The 23,795-nt window shown below is 43.0% G+C and overlaps 2 protein-coding genes and 1 long non-coding RNA gene across 7 annotated transcripts; 2 read left to right on the top strand and 1 right to left on the bottom strand.

Moving 5' to 3' along the window:
- The first annotated feature begins 460 nt into the window (after positions 1 to 460).
- Positions 461 to 8,880, top strand: gale (UDP-galactose-4-epimerase). Of its 3 annotated transcripts, none has more exons than XM_069195398.1 (12): positions 461 to 666; positions 1,672 to 1,779; positions 3,175 to 3,304; positions 3,665 to 3,777; positions 4,233 to 4,346; positions 4,650 to 4,826; positions 5,390 to 5,503; positions 5,930 to 5,996; positions 6,350 to 6,435; positions 6,774 to 6,851; positions 7,754 to 7,868; positions 8,466 to 8,880. In XM_069195398.1, the coding sequence occupies exons 3-12, from the start codon at positions 3,184 to 3,186 to the stop codon at positions 8,528 to 8,530; spliced, it is 1,050 nt and encodes a 349-aa protein (XP_069051499.1). In that variant the 5' UTR covers positions 461 to 666; positions 1,672 to 1,779; positions 3,175 to 3,183; the 3' UTR covers positions 8,531 to 8,880. The 3 variants fall into 3 exon arrangements, with proteins under 3 accessions (XP_069051499.1, XP_006631280.1, XP_015204246.1); XM_015348760.2 differs by having other exon boundaries at positions 462 to 666; positions 3,662 to 3,777; XM_006631217.3 differs by lacking the exon at positions 1,672 to 1,779 and having other exon boundaries at positions 3,662 to 3,777.
- LOC107077488 (uncharacterized) lies at positions 5,764 to 22,864 on the bottom strand. Of its 3 annotated transcripts, none has more exons than XR_011190969.1 (6): positions 22,742 to 22,864; positions 21,704 to 21,804; positions 21,449 to 21,565; positions 16,592 to 16,695; positions 6,444 to 14,377; positions 5,764 to 6,194 (listed from the first exon to the last, which is right to left on the bottom strand). It is a non-coding gene; the product is annotated as an uncharacterized lncRNA (long non-coding RNA). The 3 variants fall into 3 exon arrangements; XR_001478503.2 differs by lacking the exon at positions 5,764 to 6,194 and having other exon boundaries at positions 12,421 to 13,085; positions 14,294 to 14,377; XR_001478504.2 differs by lacking the exon at positions 5,764 to 6,194 and having other exon boundaries at positions 12,421 to 14,377; positions 21,446 to 21,565.
- gpr199 (platelet-activating factor receptor) lies at positions 14,732 to 19,070 on the top strand. The gene is made up of 2 exons (XM_006631331.3): positions 14,732 to 14,942; positions 16,768 to 19,070. Exons 1-2 carry the CDS (start codon positions 14,889 to 14,891, stop codon positions 17,842 to 17,844), a joined length of 1,131 nt encoding a protein of 376 aa, XP_006631394.2. The 5' UTR covers positions 14,732 to 14,888; the 3' UTR covers positions 17,845 to 19,070.
- Positions 22,865 to 23,795: the final 931 nt, after the last annotated feature.

Raw genomic sequence — 23,795 nt, 5'->3', positions numbered from 1 at the left:
GGTAATGGAAAAAATAGAAGATTTGGGATTCCATCGCCAGGCAATATTGTTAATTCTGTTAATCAAGTACACAATCTATTGAATCGTGCATAAAAGATCGGTAAGGTAATTATTTCAGCTTTTTAAAAAAAGTATTTTTCCAGTGAATTGTTCGGCAAAACGTATTGTAATTGCTAAACAATCATGTTATTTATGTTTTCACTTGGCTTAAAAAATTCGGGTGGGGTGACGTTATGAATGTGCCAGACCAATCAATGCTTATACTTTAAACGAAACCACTAAAAGCAGATGGACGGGTATACACAGTACTAAGTTTAAGAACAAACCCGGAAGCTTGGAAATACACGTCGTCAAGGGCGCGGTTACCATGGAGGCTTCCTTGGACGTGACGTCAAAACAGTTTCGACCAATAGTAATGAGACTTTGGAGTCCCGTGACAACATCCAGACCTCCGCCTCCTTCCACGTCTCAGTCGAACAGGAAGTAGAAATATAGGTTCTTAAAGAAGCAGGTACATTCAAAGCCTCAAATAGCATTTTAAAGTTAAGGTTATTGCTCCTTTTCCTGTGTTCCTTTTAAACGAACGCATCGTTCGCCAGCTGCGGTGGGACGGAGACACACTGTTACCTGAAAGACAGGGACGATAACCGGAGATTGAAGTAAAACGTAAGTATTGCGCGTTAAAATGGAAATGCATTTCCAATTAAATGAATAGATTTTCTCTTCTATGTCATGTGAATAAAATAGCTTTTAACGCCAATTAAATCTTTGGATGATGGATACAGATGTTTGAAACAATGTTTCTGTGGAAAGCTCAACGAGGATGGAAAGGATTATTCACCTTTGCTCTTATTTTATGTTTCTGGTTATTCATCCCGTGTTAAATATCCAGTTATTGTAGCTGATTTTCAAAAGATACAGTGCATTTTTTGTTCGTGATTTTATTTATTGAGTGACATCTGAGCAGTCAATGGTCGCCTTATTGTCGCTAAATGCAGTTCACTGAAATAATCGACACGTTTCGAACAGCTAATCGAGAAGTTGTGGAAACTTCAGCTACTTTCCTGATCGTGTGACGAATTGCAAACATCGAGTGTAATCGATTTTTATCAAACCAAGTTGGAATCAGCTCGATCGATCATTTATTGAATCTTTTGTAAACAGATACGAGATGTCTCAGTCTTTCATTAACGATCTCTTATTTTAGAACTAATATGACCCCGACGCCTTTTAAGTCATCAGGATAGTTTTATTTTCTCAAAACTTTTTTTCTTTAAACTGCCCATAAACTGATTTTATGAACAATAGAATTATTATCCCATAAGCCTGTTAAGAAACCAAATATTAATTGACTTGCTGCTTACAATTCTTTAAAAAATAATGATTAAAGCTTTTTCTGAAAATCATGTGGTGGCCATGAAGGAGGTTTGTTTATCTTAGAGATCTACTAGAATTGTATCCAGTGGTTTGTGGCACTAATATAAATTGTGAGGCTTTGGTACATTATGTTGTACCTTTTCCCATCTAGGACACAGGAAAGAAGGAGCAAGGCACTGTTCTCTGTTGAATGATCTCATGTGACAAAGGCTCATTCACAGCCTCTTCATTCACATTAGCACATGGCCCTTCACCTGGGATTCTTAGTGGTAAAAGCTGTTTGCTGTATTACAGAGAGAAGAGGAACAAGTAATAGGTTTATTCCATGCTGAAAGGAGAAGAAAGAAAACACTACGTTTCTGCCGTGGAGCCTTCTTCAGGGTTTTACATATACTGAATCTGGTAATTTGATGAATTCATTAAAGATCAATGCAAACCAAAGGGACAAAATTTCTACAGGCTAATTAAATCTACCAACTTTAATGAGCTTACCTGGGGGGGCGGGCTTGGGGAGACATGACGTAGAAAGCAGACGTGTAAGCAGGGTGGTGTCACTCTGGACTGTGCGACGTCTCTGGCACTCCTTGTCAATCCCTGACAGCAAGTCAGGAGGCCACTTTCCTTCTCCCAGAATCCCCCAGGCTTGTGTCTTTCCCCTGATCCAATCAGAAGGCTCATTTAAGGGTGTGGGAAAGAGACCCATGTTAACTCTACTGTGATGTGTATTGACTGTGGGACACTTGAACAAAGGGAGGGGTTTACTCTTTTTTTTCCCTTTTTTCTGTTAAATTATACATTAGGTACTAAGGGATTTGAATGGCAGGCAAAGGAGTTTATAGATAAAAAAGCATATATAAAAAAACAGTGTCCATAGTTCACAAGAAGTCCTCAAAATGATGTGTAATTTAGGCTGAAGTCACCATTCAACACTCAGACTTTGTTTGCAGTCTCATCTGAAAGCCTGCCTTGTGTAATACTGTGGACAGACTTTAACAGGACGCTGGCTCTTACTAAGTGTGTGTTCTATAGATTGCACAAGTTGTGTTTGTTTTTTTTGCTGACAAATGCCTCTCAGTGCTGCTGCTGACTCGGTGTTTGCATATGGTTTCCGGGAGCCATGTCCAGGCTGTACTGTGCGCAGAACCTGAACGAAGTTTAATCCCGGAGGATTTCTTCCCAGAATACCTCATGCACACCCCTGCAGGCTGCCATCTCTATTTCCACACACACACACGCCCACTCCAGGCTCCACATCCCACCGCGTTCCTGGGGATACTGACGCCCCCGCCGTGAACACAGCCCCCTTTGTGTTGGGGCAGTAAAGGGTCTCTTTCTTTTCTCCCTCCTGCAATGGTTCTGCTTTTTTTCACACCCCCCCTTCTGTTTCCACTTCAAAATGCCAGATGGGGTTATATATTTAAAACTGATTTCAAATAACGATTATCTGTATTCTGTGTCGATATTGGTTGGTAAACAGTACATTAAGACATTTTGTCCAGCCTGGATTGTCATTGCTGCAAGACTTGGCTGATTTTATTTTATTTGTTAAGCCTTTTTCGTGCACTTGAGCCTGTTTTTTAAACTGGCCGTGAATCGGCGATGGATCCATGTGGTGATGATAATGAACAGTGCGAAACAGGCCTGCTGAGCTCTCAAAATGTGGAGACTGGGAGCAAAAAGTCTGCTAACATTTTTCACCTGACATTAACATGACTGTGTAAAGTGCTTTACTGTCTTCTTCCCCAAGGAGGTGTCGTCTCTATAAAACTCAAGTGCTGGTGTTTTTTTCTGTGGCAGACAGTCGGGATGGGAGAGAAGGTGCTGGTGACTGGTGGAGGAGGGTATATTGGCAGCCACTGCGTGGTGGAGCTGATTGAAGCAGGTTTTTGCCCTGTAGTCATCGACAACTTCAGCAACACCATCCGAGGTAATGCCCTAATTCGACTGACCATCCATAGCTTTGCCAAAGGGCTGCTTTGCCAGTGGAACTGCTGAGACATCTGTTGCTCCCAATCCACATTGACCTTTTTGTCTGCTGTTCACAATCCTCATTTGCTTTCTGCACAGACTAACGTCATTTCCAATATGCTCCCTTGACATCCCAAAACAGCAGAAGTCATCAAAATGCATTTCCTTTCTATACGGGTTAAACTTTTTTTTAAGATGAGAAACATACTTTCATTATCCTGGCATCCGTAATATCATTTTGCATATAAGACAGAACGGAGGTTGTATTTTGAGAGTTGCGGTTCCTGATATCCATCCTGTGGTCCTGTTTGTGGAGGAGAGGGGGGTGTTCCGGAAAGCCTGCGCAGGATTGAGAAGATCCTGGACACTGCAATCGAATTCCATGAGCTGGACCTACTGGACCGGGCCGGGCTGGAGGAGGTCTTCAGGAAGGTATGAGGATCGATGCCGTCATCTGTCTGACTGTGAATGGCTCCAGTTTGTCTAGATTGCTTACGCTGTCTTGGCTTTTTCTGTCTGCATGTTTGTTTACTGTAATTTGTGTACAGTTCTTGTCGCTCTTTCTTTCTGATTTTCTGGAATCTTAGGTTTTTAGCAATGCCATGTTCTGACCCGATTTCTCACTCGTATGTGACATCAGTATTTTGCTACGATTGCAACACTTGTGACTGGAAGGGGGTAGGTCTTGACAGTCGTTTTGTTGGTTAACAACTTTAAGTTTTTCTGCTTTTGTGTATAATTGATCCTCTAATGACTATCAATGTTCTGCACCTTCTGTTTCTTCAGCTGACTTTTAAAATGTCCTTTTCCTTCTGTGCGCCCCGTGTTGCATCTGCCTGCGGCCCAGTCTTTTGCCACTGTGCTCACAGCTCCTTCTGTCTGTCCAGCACCGGTTCACAGCTGTGATACACTTTGCGGGTCTGAAGGCAGTTGGGGAGTCAGTGGAGCAACCTCTGCGGTACTACCGGGTCAACCTGACTGGAACCATCAACCTGCTCGAGGTCAGTCTGGGATCACAGCCCTCCAACACGGGGATGGACAGACACTCAGAATGGATTAATTAAACGGCAGTGCAGCACAGAAGAGCACTAGAAAGAGGCGTGCCATCAGTAATACAGGCTCAGAATGTGTCGTCTCTCTGATTTAGGCAATGCAAATTCAACATAATGGGCTAATTGTGCGTCCTTTGAAATTCTAGGCGTAACATGCTTTGTCTGTATTATTGTTTCTTAGGAGATGTAGGATTAGCGTCTGTCTGTCTTCGACGTTATTCTGATTCAGTGTGTTCTGTCTGTCCCTGCCAGACGATGCAGGCTCATGGCGTGCACAACATTGTGTTCAGCAGTTCGGCCACGGTGTACGGAGACCCCCAGCGGCTGCCCATCGATGAGAGCCACCCCGCAGGGGGCTGCACCAACCCCTACGGGAAGACCAAGTACTTCATTGAGGAGATGATCAAGGACCAGTGCGAGGCCGAGAAGGTAAAGGATGAATAGTACTCGGCCTGTATCAGTTTTTACTGAGCACTGCGATCAGTGCCTTCAAGCAGAGAAGTGAGAGGTAGGGTGTGTTCCCGGTGTCTTTTGCTGGAGTGGATTAATAGTGTCTGAATAGTGGGTTTAATGGTCTGTGTGCACTAAAACAAGTAGAGCAGATCATAACAATTCTGAAATATTCCATCGCACGTATAGGGAAGCACAGTGAAATGATGGATAAAACATAGACTGCTATGAGGAAGTGTGATACAAGCCCTGGGAAAATATAGCAGAGTAAAAAATAATACAATATAAATAAATCATGGTCATACTAAAAGATACTGACCAAATCTACAATGGTAAACTTTCATATTGGTAAGAACATACCATAGTTTGAACAGTGTGTTTCAGTACTGTTGTCAGAATCTCAAGGTATCGGTGCTGTGAGCAGTATTTTTATAGTCCTCATTGGTGTCTCAGTGCTGTGCTGTGTGAGTTGTGTGTTCAGTATTAACAGAGCTGTGGTGCCAGTGTGCTCAGTGCTTCTGTGTTGTGGGTCACTCCGACAGGACTGGAATGCAGTTCTCCTGCGTTATTTCAACCCCATTGGGGCTCACAGCTCAGGACAGATTGGAGAGGACCCCCAGGGCATTCCCAACAACCTTCTGCCCTATGTTGCCCAGGTAACTAGTAGTCTTATTGTCACCTGCCAATCACACACACACAGTATCCATATACCTCTTACATACAGCACAGCAGAAAATAGGGAGTGTCTGAATGCACTAACTCTCCTGTTTTTTTTAAATGTTTTAAGATATCTTATGATTTTCATGTATTGAAACATGATTTAAAAAGATTTATAAGAAACGAATTTAATAATGGAAATAAGATGACTAAAACCCATATGGAGCATCACCATCACTCTCAAAAGTTTGTGGTTTCATTTTCCAAATTTTTTAATGTATTGAACTTCATGGCTTGTAGTTTCAGTACAGATTTTTTACTTGTCAGCAGCTGCACCAGTTCAGAGTTTATCCTTCGCAATATGTAGCCAACGTGCTGCGAACTGACTCCCAGGTTTCGCCACCCATGATGCTCTTTTCTCTCAGGTGGCGATCGGACGACGAGAGCACCTGAATGTGTTTGGGAATGACTACAGCACACCCGACGGTACAGGTAGGGATCTGTCCTCTTGAGCTGGACAAGTCCTTCCACTGTGTAGTACAATGTCCTGTATCTCAACCAACAAACCTCTTCTCTGCAACCTGATGCCTATTTGCATCAGCGTTGGGATGCAACAGTCCAAGAGTCATGCATGTGGCAAGGCTGGAGGCGTACAAAGCTGAACCACTGTATCTTTCAGCCCTTCCTCTCCTGGCAGTGACATGGACACTCACATTAACACACAATGGGAGGAGGCCATGTGCTTTGTCTTGCAGCTCCATTGCTTTGCTCAAGGCATGGTTATGTAATACTCGACTTTATGACCTAATCATTATTACATTCTCCCCCTCTCTCTTCTTGTCCAGGAGTGAGAGATTACATTCACGTTGTGGACCTGGCAAAGGGCCATATTGCTGCTCTCCGGAAACTCAAGGAGAACTGCGGCTGTAAGGTACTGACCCGTGCCAGTCTGCTGTGTTCACTTCTGTTCTCCACTTGCTCACCCTCCCTTCTGCAGGATACCTCATGACACCTCTGCCTCCTGTACCTCAGTTGAGCTGGTTTTCATTCTTTATCTTACCACCCCAGTTATTTCTCTCCTCTACTCTCCTGGTTAATTACCATTATCTGCATGCTGCGTTCTTGTCTGCCGTTTCTCCGGCTCTGCACATTGAGTTCGTAGATTTCTTCCTCCTGCAGTCCTCCAGTCCACCTTCTCCCTTACACTCTGTAGATGTTTTGTTATCAGACACAGGGAGATGTGGATGTTCTGTTCTTCTCTGTCTGCAGATTTATAACCTGGGCACTGGCACAGGCTACTCTGTGCTGCAAATGGTGAAAGCCATGGAGAAAGCATCAGGGAGAGAGGTGAGTCTGTCTCCCCCTACTGGTTATGTTTTGCACCAGCATGACTGCACATGCTGTAGTAGGTGGTCATACTACACTGTGATAAGCTGCTAGGATCTTTCAGTTCCCGAGATAGAAACCTTGATGGCTTCATTATTAAAACAAAACTGAATTGCATGGACCTTAAGTGGAGTCAAGAGAAACTTTGTATCATATATCCGTAGCAGAGGAGGCTTTTTTTTTCAGTCAAACCCAGGTATCAATATGAAACCTGCGATTTCATGCCAGCAGATTAGCTTGGCTACTGTTAGATAAAACTAAAATGCTGGAATTATGTCCTGCTTAATGTCACTGGAGTAAAGATACAGATTCATGGACATCACTCAATTGACTTTATTATAAAAGCTGAAGCTGGAGCTCATGTGTTTTCTGTAGAGCTTGTGTGTTCCCCATGATCATGTGGGTTGTAGGAGGTTTTCTTCCCATCTCGCAAAGACATGCTGACTAGGTGTCTTTGAATTGTGCCAGTGTGCACCCTACTTTGTGCGTATTGTGCGTATTGCCCTACTTTGCACCATATTCTCTGGGATTGGCTTTGGGTAGCCATCGGAAAACATTTTACAGCAAAATGTATACCAAGTGTCATTAAAACAAAAATAATAATATAGTAACCAGCTGCTCTCATGTGACCTAAACAGGATGTTTCAAAGGAAACCTATAATTGTATGCTGTGCTGAGCATATTTCTAGGTATACAGATATGTAGAGGAATGAGCTTGGTATATGGTGACAGAAGAGGCCTTGCGGCATTTTATGTGCAGTGTTGTGGTGATCGAACGAGCTGTGTCACCTTCCAAAGCAAACATCTCTGAGGCGGCCTGCTGCTGCGGTTGTGTTATGGTGATGTCTGCATGTCTGTGGCAGATCCAGTACAAGATTGCCCCGAGGCGTAATGGTGACATCGCCTCGTGTTACGCCGACCCCCAGCTGGCGGAGAAAGAGCTAGGCTGGAAAGCCAGCTTCGGGCTGGAGAAGATGTGTGAGTATATCTGGGCTCTGTGTCCCCCGAGGAGGCTGTGTCCATGCTCTGCGGTTGCATGAACCGTAGCTGGTTCCAGATTGAATCAGGCCCATTTTTTTTTAAACAGTCAGGATCAGCAGCGGTTTTCTCTTTTAACATGGCTCACTGTTTTGACCTTTGTACCTCTAGCTGGTTGAGCCAGAATTCTAGTAGTTTAAGACAGTTTAACTGTCTTTTATAGAAGTCTGTAATGTGTGAAAAACTGAAGGGAGTAGCACAGATCAGAATGCTGTGTTTTTCATACAGTCAGTAAAAGTTTTGACCTCCCCCTCTCAGAAAGCACTGATGTGACACTTGCTTTTTTTGTGGCAAATTCAATATGAATGCATTTCTGCAAATATATCACTTCAGGAAAGTAAGGTCCGTGTGTGGTGTGAACTGTGTATCTCTGCGTTGTTATGGCACTCAGGGCAAACAAAGGTGTGAACCGAAAGTGTTCAGTGGAAGTGTGAGGCATGTTTCTGGGTAGTTGAATAGTGAGAGTTGGGAGGACTGTCCTGCTGGCAAAGACTGACAAAGAAAATCTTTTTTCTCCCCCCATCTCTCTCTCTCTAGGTGAGGACTTGTGGCGCTGGCAATCCCAGAATCCGACTGGCTTCAGCCAAGGTGCAGAATCCTAACCCTGGGACCTCACTTCTGACCTCATCAACAGCCAATCAGGATGCCCACAGGGAACAATAGCTGAGAGCTCTCAGAATACAACAAGGGACAAAGACTAATCAATCAGTTTCTAATTTTATAAATCTATGAACTTGAAATCCTTGATAAGAAAACACATTTTTATCTTGTTTTCAGCTATATTTAAAGCAACTGCTTGGCTGCTATGACACAGTCTCCTTACAAAAAATCCTTTTTTGCGCCTGTAAACAAGCAGGACTTGACTTACTGCACTACTGATTGCATCCTTATGACCACAAGGTGAATTAGACATAAATGGTCTCATTTTCTAAATTAAAGTTTATGTACTAAATGCTCATAGTAATTCTTTGAAACCTCTGGTGTGTGGGTGTAAAGTTAATAATATATTATATATGGCTAATATTCCCAGACTGAATAGTAGAGCCAGTGCCCATTCCTTCCCTATACAGACTGGGAGTGCCTAGCCTTAGACAACAGTTCAGTTTCATGCACAGGCCATGAGATGGCAGTAAAGTAGAACTGGAATAGGTGCTGCTCTCTCAGTATTGATAAACAACCTAGGGGCTGTAGTCATTGATGTCTACAGCAGGGCTTCATAACATCGGTTTCTGCCAAATTCCCATCCATCTGATTTGTCAATTGATTGAACTCAGAATCTGCTTAGTAAGATTAGTAAGCTTCATGTAATATTCACCTACTAAAAGTTTGCTTATTATTCATGCTATTTAACAGTTGTTTTGGAACGTCTGCCAGCTAAGGAGTGAACATAAGGGCAGGGAGTAGTGCTAGAAACAGTTCATCACCCAGTGATCCATTCAATGGAGTGATGGAGATTGCAGCTGTTAATCCAGTATCCAGATAGATACTGGGTTCATGAAGACCTGGCTTGTAGTGTCATGATTCACACTCGGGATCTGAAGCTACAAAAAAAAGCACACCTTCTTTGCAAGTATCTCTGTTTGTAGGATAAATTGGCGTAAGTACTTTTTTTTTTACATTACTATTCAAGTGCAGCAAGAAGTTAATCCTCTATATGACTGAAAGACTTTGATTGACATTGGTTACATAGTAGAGTCATTTCTTTAAGAGATGTGACGGTGAGTCAGAGAAAGCCAGCCAGCCAGACATGAAACCAAAATGGGTGGGAGTGTAACACAAGATGAATCAAACAGAGATGAAATGGGATTTCATATCGGCTGTGTACATGTTCCATTTTTAAGGGAGTAAGAAATAAAGAGAAAGCGTTTAACAGTCAAACCAAAAATCAGACGGTTCACACGTACTCTTAACAGGTTTCACAGCACTGCTGCAGTCATAGTAAGGAACCCTGCCTCTCACAAATTGTACCATAATATGTCATGTCATGTCATTTGCCAAACCGCCTTTATACCATACGGTGTTGCGGGAAGCCGGAGCCTACCTGCCAGCAACGAGCGCAAGGCAGGGTACACGCTGGACAGTGCACCACTTGTACCATAATATACAATAAATAAAATGGTAAGATTCCCAGGTACGCTATTACATAGATAAAAACATAAGCAATGTCAGTAATATTGCGGGGAGGGACTAGTGCACTGACCAGGTTAAGTAACTCTCAAGCTTGAGCTACTGCAGTAGTCTCAGTGAAGACGTGGTCCTGTGACCTTACTACATGAAAACATTAGTTTCCAACGAGCCGGGGAATCAATGGGACCACATCCCAGAAACCAGGTATACGGTGTGAACAGTTTTAGTTTTCAACATCTAATGGATGCAGTAATATACTATTTGGCTTTAAAATACTGTATTTACTTTAGCACTAGTACAGCACCTTTCCGTCTGGGTTTCGTAATGTAAAAAAAAACAGAACACTACTACTACAGCAGAAATTTCAACAAACAGGCACCTCAGAAAAGAGGAACGTACTTCTAGGTTTGTGGCTTTCCAGTCCTAAAAAGAGATGCTTTTGAGGTGAAAAGAAGTCCACTGTCTAATGCTGTGTCGGGAAAAAAACAACTGGCAAACATCTTGGTCACTTACCTTAGATACTTATACACTTACCAGCACATCTTAGGAACCCCCACTGAACCATGTCGGGCCACAGCAGGAAGCCAGGATCGCCTCCAGTAGGGGGGCATGTGTGACTGAACCGCATGTTCCACTGGAGTATATCGATAAGACTAGAAAGTGTTGGCAATGGGAGATGCTGGAATTCTGTCTGAAGCTCTCTGACAGAGCTGCTGCAGAGAAAGTCTATTTGTTTTACTGAGGCTCTCAATAGTTTGACCACGGAGTATGCAACAGCTGAAATGCATGACAAAAAAAAAACTAGAGCATTTGGACCAGCTCCACTTACCCTGGTGCTGCTCTAAAAATAATAAGAGAGCCAAGCAGTTACCTTTTGGCAGAAATACAATAAATCTCCTCTTAATAAATCATATTTATTTTCTTAAAGGACACAAGTTTCTGCCTTGTTTTGCCGATTACTTCTGCTCTAAATGAAGCGACACTCCAGATGTTTGCTTCTGCCGTGTGCGGTAACCTGCTTGTTACCCTGTTTTCACTGTGGATGCAGGTTTTTTTCCATGGAATCATATGATAGAATTTACTTTGTCTATGGCAAACTACTGATATTAGATGACACCTTGTAAACAAAACTAGAAAGAGTGAAGTTGAAGTTACAGTTCCATGTCTTCCTACCTTTCTTCAAGCCAGATTTCCACATAATGCCATTTCAAAGTCACACTGGTTCTGTGGTTGGGCAGAAAGCATCTTTAGGTAGAGACTAAATACATGCCAATGCAAGATGACAAGATGGCACTGTTATAGTCTTCTGTAAAAGTTCTCTTCCTGACCTAGATAAGGGTTAGGAATCCCTAGCTCTTCTGTTCTGTGGCATTACATGACTGAACTGATCCGTAATTACTTTCACCATGCTGCTGAAGATGAATTATTCAAGAACTGATCAATTATTCAGTTATTAAGGTTTAGCGGGACCAGAGACTTGCAATGGAATTGAACACCCAAGGCTGCTGAACCTTGACTGACACACTTAATGTGTGATATTAGAACCTGTTCTACCTACTGATTATGATGCTTGCCCCATGCCAGCTGTGCAGACAGTTCTAACATCAGACAGCATTAAATCATGCACAGCTGTAAGTGCATTACATCATTTCTCCAAAGAAGTCTGAACTGAAAAATCCCAGAGGAGTCGCTTGCTCTTATGTGGTCTGTAATCTTGTCTCATGAATTAAAGCAAATGCTATAGGATACAGTGTCAAAACATGCATGTTGTGCCATTTGGAAAAATTATTCTGAATGACTGCTGATGTTTGGTCTTTTGTAGTCTTTAGGAAGGTATTACGTAAAGTCCATTGTGCAGCTTTAAAGACATCATTTTTGCTTTTGTTTGTTAATGAGGACAGTATTTGAAAAATACAGTCTTAATTGTATTACCGTTCATGTGGAATTACAGAGTACTGTGCCCACATTTCAAACACATCCCTCATTGACCTGTCAGAGTGAATTACTCATAAAACGAGATCTAAACAAGAAACAGCTCCTTCTCCCTCCTCACCCGCACTCTGCTCACACACAGACACCCACTTGCACACAGACTCACTTCCTTCTAGTTGTGCTGTAAATATATATAGTAAGTGAACATCTGGAGAGACGAGCGCTGAAAGGCCAAGCTTTTCTGCCAGTTTGTGTTCACTAACGGAAAGGCGGGACAGTCACGCATCAGCTGTCTGGCTGAACTGTGAGGAGTGTATATCTCTGTCTTGGTCTAGGGACTGGTGTTACACCACAGCGTATCGAGCATGATGAGAGACAGATCACAGACATGTAAACACATCAATGCAGACAATTTCAGACACCCAAACAAGTATCGTGGTTGTCTGTCTTTAATGTCTGGGGAATCCCCATTGTCTGCACATTTTTAATTTGCATTTACTCTAGAATAATGTGCACCCCTGGATGCATTAGGAATTCATTTGCTTTGAATCCTTACATCTGCATAAATAATCCCTAACTTTAACCTTTCTCACTTCAATCCCAACCCCAGCATAAATAACAATCCCTTATAAACCTAGTGTCAAAAATATTGAGAACACCATATCAAATGAACAGATCCTATATAGCAAGCAATGTACAGCTGGCTTGAAGACAGATTCCTATCCAGAACAAACCCGATTTCAATCCTGTTTAAAACCTGTGGATCCATGTGTTGCACATTTCAGTTACATACAGCATCCTGCAGGAAAGAGTGGACAGGATTGTCCATCACAGCCTCTGTCTGGCCCAAGCCCAAGGTGTGAGCAGAGGGCCTCCGACAGGTCACCTTGCTCTAAGGCCAGCAGCATGGAGTCTCACTATCCTGTCACTGATGCGGGCATTATGTCTGCTGGCAGTTTCAGCAGCAGTACGGGTGGCAGATCTGAAACGATGTCTCAGATGGACCAGTCTGATGCGTCGGTCCTGCTCTGGTGTGGTCATTCGAGGGTGACCGGATCTTGGACGGTCATCTGTCCTGCTGGTCTGCTGAAACCTTCTCTGCAGTCGGGACACAGTGGAGCTGCTTACTCCATAGTTTCTGGCAACACTGGCACATGACATGCCTGCCTGCAGCATGCCAATGGCCCTCTCCCTTGTTTCTGGTGACATTATGGCATTACGGAATGCACACAAAACTGACTAAGGGTGGCCTTTTTCTTGCAGTGACCTCAACTTTGAATTAAGGTCTTTTTAAAGGTAACCTGATCAGGCATTGGTCCATCTGGACCCCGTTGGGTAATAGTGCACCTGACAAGCTTTTGTGTGATTGGCAAGTTGCAATGCCTCACTGCACAAGCTATATTGCTGGTCAGAGGACTTAAAACAAATTGACAACTTTTTTGTGAAAGTAGATAAGCTATAACTATAGTATTCTCATTCCAGAAAATGTTGCATTTCTTTTTTCCATCAGTATATATGTCATGTGTTGTTCAAACTGTTCCAGTTATTTGAAGAGGTTCAATACACCAAGAGATGGGTGTTCCTAATATAACCAGTGGAGCTGCATTTTATTCCAGAACAGAACACATTCTGGTGCTCTTCTTCAGCTCACCCAGAATTCATTCATGGTGCAAGAATCTGTAGCTCATAGTGAGTGAATTCAGGCTCTCAGGAGGAGCTCAAGCAGAGTTAACTCATGTGCCATAGACCAGACTGACTTGAGAGGTCCTCCGATGTCTGCAGGTGCCAAGTTGCACAATGGCCTTTGACGTCTGAAACAGCCTGAAGAGCTCTGCTTCAACAGAGCCAAACTGTGAAATATTCAATCTATACTGTGGCAAAACTTAAAAACCAGAGCAACACATTAGTTGTATGTTTTAACCACAGCAGGGGATTATCTCCCCAATAATCATTACATCACCTCAGACTTTTATTACTGGTAATTAATAGCTTTGCTTCATTAAAATTCTGAGATTTAAAATTCTACAAATAAGGACAGTGCATCCTATTATCTTAAAAGTGTTGATTAAAAGAAATGATGAGAATAACACCTCTCTCCACTGCTGATGTTGATTACACGCATAAGCATTTGTGTTAGACTTAGCACCTCCAGGTGCGATCGGGGTGAAAGTGTACTGAAACAGAATTTCCTAATAGTTTTTAAAGTTTATTGTAACTATTTTAACCACCTGTCTTCTGATCTAAACAGCTGACCCCATTTTACCATTTCATCCTGATTCTGCCTATAAAGCACTGAAATGACTCACCTGTGGCAGCTTAATCGATGATGGGGTGTTGACCAATGGTCGTCCTTGGGGCAGCAATAGTGCGATTTCGAGTTTCAGGGGCTTCTATCTCAGACACAAAAATAATACAATACACATCAGTCGGGCTCCAATTATGCTGTAAATTGGTGACAATGACAAACCTTATTTCTCGCCAACAGCCCATCCCTAACAGCTAATGTGAAGTGTGTACAGTATGCAGTATTACCAATAGCCCACTGTGCCCAAATCCCCAAACCCTGCAACGAGCAGACATGTCAGATGTGCAAAGCCACAGATCTGTGCTACCAGAGCTCCTACTTATTTTTTGTCTTTGACTGGTCGATTATTAAATCCCTTCTGCAAATATTTACTTCTACCACATAAAGTGTGGTCAACTAGTGGGAGGTAGCAACTCCTCACCAAAAAAAAAAGCGCTTTTAAGGCACAGCAAGACAGAAACCACATCCTTTCGGCGCACGTTTCGTATAAATATACACGTGTGAGAGGAGGGAAAGGAAGAAAGAGAAGAGACGGTGGAGAAAAAGAGAAGCGGTTGTTTGTTCCTCAGCTCAAGACAGGAAGATCAGGCGAGCCGATGACAACGAAGGCAGCACTTCACCTGCGCACCAGTGGGGAGGCCCACTTCAGGGTAAGCCACGAAGCAGAAGCCGGCTCGGGCAGCAGGGCGCAGTGGTGGAGCTGTGGCACAGCCACAAGTCCCATTAACCAGAAGGCAAACCTCAGGCCAGCACGCAGCTTTGTGAGAGCTTGATTATTACATCTTTATTCTCCACAGCAGGTGCCATTCTTAATCTGAATTTTTTATAAATATGTGGCTGTAGAACTAAGTATTCAAACCCTGCTATTTACTCTATCACTTGTAAGAAATACGGTAAATACAGAAGGAATATAATGTAGAATCCACGTATTTATGACTTATTATTTATTAATGCTGTGGGGTGCAGAGATTAGGCAGCGAGACTTTGGCCTGTGGCTATATACACACATAGCGAAAAAGAAAGACAGAAGACAGTATGTGATGCATAAAGGTTTAAATATTTAAATGTGTTTTTCCAAATAAAATCTTTTTCTGCTGTGTGAAAATAACGAGTAAGCAGTGCAGTTTTGGCTCGTTTTCCAAAACATTTTGACAAACTCTACCTTCGGACATTCTTAAACATTAAATATAGAAGCATGTTCTATGGGAATTACATTTTTTATTTCACTACAAACAACACACAACTGTCGTAAAGCCCTGTTATATAGCAGTAACCTGCTGTTAAACTGTGCTCGGCTTTAAATTAAATTATTTTGGTTTTTCAGGATGTTTTTTTATATAACTTATATTCACTTGTATTTTTATTAAGCATGTCAAAGCTCATGAGTTCAATATGCTGCTCACCTTGATGCTTAATGGCTAAGGTAATATTCAACTTGGAGAATTTTCTGAACTTTACTTAAGAAAACAGAACCAAACCCATTTTTTACTTATCCCATTAGGAAAATGTCTTTCCAGCTGACGTAGAAGGATTTTTTTCATTATTATTTTACTATAGTCTTGAATATTTGTGTTTGAGACTAACACTGCATACAGATGCAAATACAGTGATATAGGGATCCAGAGGGAGAATCCTCTAATATCCCATAGTTTCGCAGAAGCAAAGCACCATTATCATCACTGGGTACTGCCCAGCCAGGCATAATCCAGCCTCCCACTAAGAAGAAACATCTTTCCGGACGGGTTTGTGAGGGGCTGTTCATTCACTGCTTTCCCTTGTGGCACTCAGAGTGTTTGAGCCTTCACGACAGCGGTGCTCATTTTGAGTGTCAGTAACACAGCAGAATTACTGAATGACATCATGGTTATAATGAGAAGTGGGAGAAAGTGAAGATGACTGCTCCACGGCTGCTATGCCATTTGTTCCTCTAAACTTACAATTCAATCCCCCCTGTAATAGGCTTTGTGGTTTTTTTAGCGTGAGGTTAAAGATACTAAACAAGAACACAACGTACCCTTTCTCCCTTCCTGCCACTAAAGCACATCCTACAAGCTTTAACCCCCAGGATAAGATCAGACAGAGGCTCTGCACAGCAAGGGCTTGACCACATCAGCACTTTCAGCCTCCCTGCCAGCAGCATGGAGCTGGGGATTCGAGAGCATCATGTGAACAGTGCTGAGACAGGGCAGGACCCTGCCATGCAGGGGCAGGGAACAACAATTAAGGATTTAAATCAAAAGAACAAATCAAAAGCATAAGTAAAAACCTGCAGTCACATGTTCTGCTCTCTTGATCTCACCTGTATCACCTCGAATGCATTCTCTCTCTTTTTTCCTGTTTGCATGCCTTCAGTTTGACCAGGCGAGGCAAACCGAGAACCAATTCTCATTCACAACGATGACCCTTTAAGAACAGAAAATCAATGTTATTAGAAGGACAGGCACTAAATCACCACTTCCATTTCTGATTTTGCAGCTGAAGACCGTGATGAAGAACAACAGCGAGTGGCTGGCGTCTGACACCTTTGAGATGAGTCCTGGCCTTACCCCCTGTGAGGTGTACGACCCTGTGACATATGTACTAGTGCCAGTGGTCTATGCCCTGGTTTTTGTTCTGGGGTTGCTGGGCAACATCACGGCACTGGTGGTGTTCTGTAGAAATGGGAAACGGCTAAAGAAAGCTGTGCGCATCTTCCTGATCAACCTGACGGCTGCCGACGTCATGTTCAACATCACCCTGCCGTTCTGGGTGTCGTACTACTCCAGGGGAGGGGACTGGCGTTTCGGGGACATCAGCTGCAGACTGGCTGGTTCCCTCTACTATGTGTCCACCTACTGTACCATCTCCTTCATGACTTTCATCAGCGTCAATCGCTACTGCATCCTTAGGAAAAGCCAGCCCAAGAGGCCCATTCTCCGGAAGAGAGGAGCATCTCTGGTTTGTATTCTCACATGGGCCTTCTGGCTGGGCTGTGCTGTGCCCAGCCTGGTGACCAAACAAAGCTCCTCTGCTCAAGCTGGGAAGACCAAGTGCTTTGAGGCCTTCTCTGAGAGCACAGCCTACTCCCTGGCGGCCTGCATTTTCTTCACTGGCTGCTTCATTGTAGTCGCCACCTCCTGCCTCTCCATCATCAGGTCCCTGAGAGACCGTCAAACCACGCATGGCGCCCACCGGCAGACGGCCAAAGCCATGATTCTGGCAATGCTCCTGGTCTTCGTGGTGTGTGTGGCACCATTTCATATCACCTTAAGCATATGGTCCCTGAATCGGACGCCTGGGAATCTCTGCGAGTTTCCATCTACTCTGAACATCTTGCACCGGCTCCACACTGCCCTCCTGAGTATCAACAGCTGCATCGACCCCTTCATCTACTGCTTCTCTGTACGCAACTTCCGCCAGGAGCTGAGACAGCTGTGGCAGGGACTAGGGCGGGCTCTCCTGCCCTCCTCCTCAGCTTCCCAAGACATTGCCAGCAGCTGCAAACCTCCTAAGGCCAGGCAGCGGTACGTGCTCCCTAGCAGATCAGCCACCAGCAGCAGTAGTTGCTCTTAGAGCTGCTCTTCTCAACCTATAGTCCCCAGGACTTCACAGGTCTGCTTAAATAAACTAAGGGTGTCTCCAGAGAGGCCTAGAAATGTTTCACCTGACCCCAATGGCGTGTGCAAATCTACTGTATGTTCCATAACCCACAGCTTTGGGCTTTATTGCCACTTGTTAGCATTATAAATAAAGAGCATTACATTACTAGAGGTTCACCTGGGCGCTAGTTTAAATTGTTAAGCAAAACATAGCAGTATGTTACAAAAGCGAGGTTAATTCGAGCAAGTACAGCTATGGATGTCATATCTTAAGACACTTGCAAGCTGTCTGGCTCCAGTCCCTCACAAACACTGTGCCACGTGGGCCAGCAAAGATGGAGAAGGACTGCAACACTCTCTTCCGTTGCACAAGAATCCCAGCTCAGGGGCTTCCCAAGCAGACGCCCAGAGGAGACACAGAGGAGGTGCTCTCACCTCCACAATCTATGCGATGCCTATTCTGGCACAAGTGCCACTTTTTAAACTGATATCTGCGAGGTACAGATGCCAGGGTAGCAGAGTGGAGCCTGAACGAGTGTAATTATTTCTGCTTTGTTACAGAATCAACCATCATGAAAGCACGTTGACTCAAGCTTCTGTGCTTTCTGTGGACTAATTAATAAAGCGTGGTGTATTATTTTTCAGCAAATAAAGAAAAAGAGGTGAAGGTTTTTGCCCTTTATGGTTGGTTGGAGTTCAACTGCAAAGCTTAAACTTTTAACTTTGGGCTGTGATTTTACTGATTCAAAAGGACAACCTGAACATTTTCATGAATGAGTTCTTGTAAGTAGCATGCCTGCATCATACTGTGTAGTGCACAAAATCTTGTTATACATATCTTACGTACAGTGTATTATATCATTTTTATTTTTTATTTTTTTTAAATATAGACAGGAAAGCTAGCAAAAAGGGAGGAAATAAATAGTTTGGCTTTCAAAACTTTTTGAGCCAATTCTGAACTCAAACACATCCACAGCACAGTAATTTTTGCTTCCATAAGTGTAAATAAAATATAACTTTCTAAATAAAATAGCTAAGGAAGCTGGCAAGTGAACACTGTTTAATAACAGGAGCACAATATTAGAATATTTTAGTGTGAAGAAAAGCAGTAAAGAAAACAGAGTGAAGCAATGGCCTGTTGTAAAATATGTAAACTCTTCTGCTTGTCATTTTAATGAATAAAAAGTGTTGTTTATAAAACTGGCTATGGGTCTCCTTTCTCGCCCCTTCTCTCTTTTAATTTCTGCATTAGAAAACTGAAAATAAAGTGCCGTAAAAAAGTATCTGCCCCCTGATTTCCTTTATTATTGTATATTTGTCACACTGGATGTTTTCAGATCTTTAGAGAAAATCTAATATAAGATAAAGGGAACCTGAGTGAACAAATAGGACTTTTTAAATTATGATTTCATTTATTTAATAAACAAAGTTTTCCAACACCCATATCCCCTGTGTGAAAAAGTAATTGCCATTACTTAACAACTCAATAACTTAATAACTGGTTGCGCCACCATTAACTGCAATGACTGCAACTAAACACTTCCTATAATTCAATATCAGTCTTTCAGATCACTATGGAGGAAATTTAGATCACTCTTCTTTACAGAACTGCTTTAATTCAGAAACACTGATAGGTTTTTGAGCATGAACTGCTCGTTTCAGGCCCTGCTACAGCATCCCTGTTGGCTTTAGGTCTGGACTTTGACTAGGCCACTCCAAAACTTTAATTTTGCTTCTTTTTAGCCATTCTGATGTGGACTTGCTTTTGTGTTTTGGATCCTTATCTTGCTGCATGACCCAACTACGCTTCAGCTTCAGGTCACGGATGGATGACTGGACATTCTCCTTAAGAATTTTCTGATACAGAGCAGAATTCATGGTTCTTTTAATTATGGCAAGTCGTCCAGCAATCTGGGGTAGCAAAGCCTATCGCCACCATGTTTGACTGTGGGAATGATGACAACATATGTAATGGGACCCATATCGTCCAAAAAGTTTCAGTTTTGACTAATCTGTCCATAGGACATTCTGCCAAAAGGCTTGGGGATCATCCACGTGCTTCTTGGTAAATGAGAGATGAGCATTTATGTTCTTCTTGGTTAGCAGTGGTTTCTGCCTTGCCACTCTCCCATGAAGCCCATTTTTGCCCCGTCTCTTTCTGGCTGTGGAGTCATGAACACTGCCCTTAGCTGAGGCAAGAGAAGCATGCAGTTCTTTGGATGTTTTTTTAGGATCCTTTGTGATCCTGGATGATTTTTATGCTGCGCCCTTGGAGAAATTTTCGCAGGCTGGCTGGCCACTCCTGGGAAGACTCACTACTGTTCCAAGTGTTCTCCATTTAGAGATGATGGCTCTCACTGTGGTTCGGTGGAGTGCCAGAGCTCTAGAAATGGCTGTGTAACCCTTTCCAGATTTTTTTCAGATTTCTTTGATCGTGGCACAATGTGCTTGTTGAATCTTTGTGCTGGCACCTTGACTCTGACGGTAAGGGTCAAAATACAGTCAGTGAGGTTTATATTGAGCAGGGCTGGCTGTAATCAAGCCTGGCTGTGTTCAATCAGCTGACTCTAATTATCCCTTTAATAGGGTTGATTTAACTAGAGGGCAATTACTTTTTCACATAGTGCCAGTTGGTGTTGGATAACTTTCATTAAGTAAATGAAATAAGTAAAAAGAATGTGTTATTTGATCACTCAGGCTCCCTTTATCCAATATTAGATTGCGGTTGAAGACCTGAAAACATTCAGTGTCAAAAATTTGCAATAACAGAGGAAATCGGGAAGAGGGTAAGTTATTTTTCATGGCACTGTAGATGCATTCACAATATGAAATAACAAATATGTTCTGACAGAATGGAACTGAGAGGGCCTACTGAATATCTCAGGTACTTCCTCTTCTTTGTAGTGAATACAACTGACCATAATACCACTAAATACCACACACTACAAATCAGTACTAACCAGAAAGCCTGTTATTTTAAATTTTCACCGCTGAAGTTTTCAAATGCCAACACTGAATGAGATTTGATTAAGCTAATTCATTTGATCACCGTGCAAAAAAAGGATTTAAATGAGTAAAAGTTCTAATAACAGCACAGTGCGGAGCCAGACTCAGGTCAATGAACTTTGCCCCCAAACTTTCAAAGCCACTCCAGCAACCCACCTCCAAAACTAAACAAAATGACAAAAGTTAAAAGAACAGAAAGATGTGGTCAAAAGTGTAGATTTAGAAAATGCCAGTCGGCAGAAATATGTGTACTGGGATCACTACTGGTGAAGGGCTGATTTGGGCAAGTCTTTGGCAGGAGGGAATGGGTCTCCATGAATGGATCCGGGATAAGGGTGTCAAAATCAGCCACAGGGTTCCAAACAGGGATCTGCCATTTCCCTGACCTGGAGGAGTTTAATCTGGCTTTACACACACTCTGCCTGGAGCAGAGAAGGCAATGTTTACTGAACAAGCCAGCCTGGTGGGATGCAGCTTGAGACCTCCTTCAAGCAGGTCTAGGGAGATGGAGATGGGGCAGGTGAGTAGGCCCACGTGCACACAAGAAGAGAAAGGCACTCGAGGCTCACCACCTGAGTTCCCCTCTGGAGTGATGGACATCCTCTGCTCACCAGCGGAGACTCAGAATTTGCTGATTCTGTGTCTGTGTGAGCCAGGCACACAGGTCTGAGGGGTGGGGTGCCTTTTATCTGTGAAGTGAAATCACAAAATTGATAACTGTCAAGGGAGGTTTTGTCATTTTTGTCTGTATTTGTTTGTCATTCTGATTCAGCGAGACGGTCTTCTAGACAGCGTCTGTTTTTGGTGGCGGCGGCGAAGGCTCTTACCCAACCACGCACGGTATTTATGTTCAACTTGTCTTCCTGTGGCTCTTTCAGAGACGGGCGTCGCCCTGATCGCAGGATTACAGCAGCTGTGCAATCGTTTACTGCAAGTTACCAGTACCCACAGTGAGAAACAAGGAGGAAAGAGCACGTTGTCGCTCAAGTCTGCAGGGGCTCAGGGTGTCCCATCTCTACATTTGTGTGTCACAAGGGTGCTAACAAGACCCCTAATGCACCCTTCTTCACTGAAAGGAATTACCCCCAGTTCCTCATGGAACAATGATGTTTCATGTTCTAGCCTATCAAAGCAGAGAGAAGTTGCCATGCAGAATAAAATATTCACGTTAGTAAAATTAAACTTTTTCACAGTTTTAAAATTCATATTTTATAAAAAAACACATTTTCATTAGGCTACTTTAGATTCACACTGTATGTATTCCAGGAATGCAATTAGTAATACAAAGCCCTGAATGAACAGAGACCGATATTGACAAGTCTTTCTTAGTGGACTTCGCCTGCTCTGAGTGGAGCCTGCCCAACACGAAGGAACACGATGTATCACTACTTTGATGCAGGGACAGACGAGATGAAATTCAATTTCATCAAGCGGCGAGCGGAGCATGAAAACTTCTTTAAAAAAAATATATCTGCCGACGTGCACTTAGCCACTGAAAAAGCAGCATCATCAACAACAGAAAGCATTTTGACCCTGAGCCGTGCAACCGCAAGTGACATCATGCCCATTGCTCTTTTTATAAGGATGCGCCCCCGAATGCTCTCGCACTTGAAGTCCACGCTTGTTCTACGTCACAGATGCACGGACAGGGAGGAAGGACTTGGCGCCATGCGAGAACTAATCGGGACACGGCTCAGTGTTAATTAATGCATTAACCCGGCTAAGTCACATGACGTCACCTGCGACTTACACGTACGGTCTCAAGTTAGCGTGCGTGAAGTACGCTCAGGAGTTAGCTGTTTGTACTCGTGCTTTGGGTTCCAATTTCTGCTCATTATGTCCCCAGATAAACTTCGAGAATCTACCTTTTCAGTTCTGATTGAAGAGGGCAGCAGCTCTCCCTGAACGCTGGAATCCGTACCAATAAAAGTCGCAGTTCTTCAGCTGAGCTTTTCTTTTTCTGCTCCAGTATCTCGGAAAATGCCGCCTTCTCCTCTCTGGCTTGTGCGTTGACCGACGCAATGTGATGACGAAAGCCGTTAACCACGTCCCCGGCCCGCCACCCTCCACCCTTTTGAAACGATTTTTATAAAACATATAAAGAATTTACAAATAATAATAATAATAATAATAATAATTGCTTACACTTATATAGCGCTTTTCTGGACACTCCACTCAAAGCGCTTTACAGGTAATGGGGATCCCCTCCACCACCACCAGTGTGCAGCATCCACCTAATACAACTACAACCAGAGGCTCAAAGACAGGTACAAGAGAAAAAAACACAAACAGAAAAAAACATTTAACCGTCGGAGGTTATGAAGTAAATTATGTGATCAAATTGTATTTATTACACATATCATGTGTTTCCTGCCACCCTCCTCCCTGGAGCCGCTCAGAGCTGGTTTTTCAAGTCAGTTCCTGTGTAGAAGCTGTAACACGGGACGAAAATATTCTTGTGGGAAATCCTCTCGGAGTCCTTTTGTGCGCCAATGACACAAGGGTATAAAAACAGCCAGCTTTCCTTTCGTCCGGCAGGACAGACGGTCCCAAGGACAAAATTAATAGAAACAGAGTGGGATTGATTGGTAAGCGTTTTAAGTCTGTAAATCTAGCTAGGGCCTCCTTGCAAACTCAGAGCTTAAATCTCGGTGGCTAATATTGGCCCTCTTAAACGAATTACTAACATTAATACTTTGGAGAACTTTTTATCACGAATGTTAAAAAATTCCGTCTGCTTTAAAGTTAATTTTTTATATATATATAAATACCTAGTAGATATCTCTGCAGGTCTCAGAGACGACTACAGTTCAGAAAAAACATCCGATGGCAGAGTAGTCAAGTGAAGCAATTTAAGGCTCTGCCATGAAATCTGATTACTTCAGAGGTTTTGACAACGACACCGGTTTCAGAACAATC

This window comes from Lepisosteus oculatus, chromosome 11, assembly GCF_040954835.1.
Source record: "Lepisosteus oculatus isolate fLepOcu1 chromosome 11, fLepOcu1.hap2, whole genome shotgun sequence".
In the NCBI taxonomy this organism is placed as follows: Eukaryota; Metazoa; Chordata; class Actinopteri; order Semionotiformes; family Lepisosteidae; genus Lepisosteus; species Lepisosteus oculatus.
Note: the sequence above shows the minus strand (reverse complement) of the source record. Positions and strands in the feature narration are given on the sequence as shown.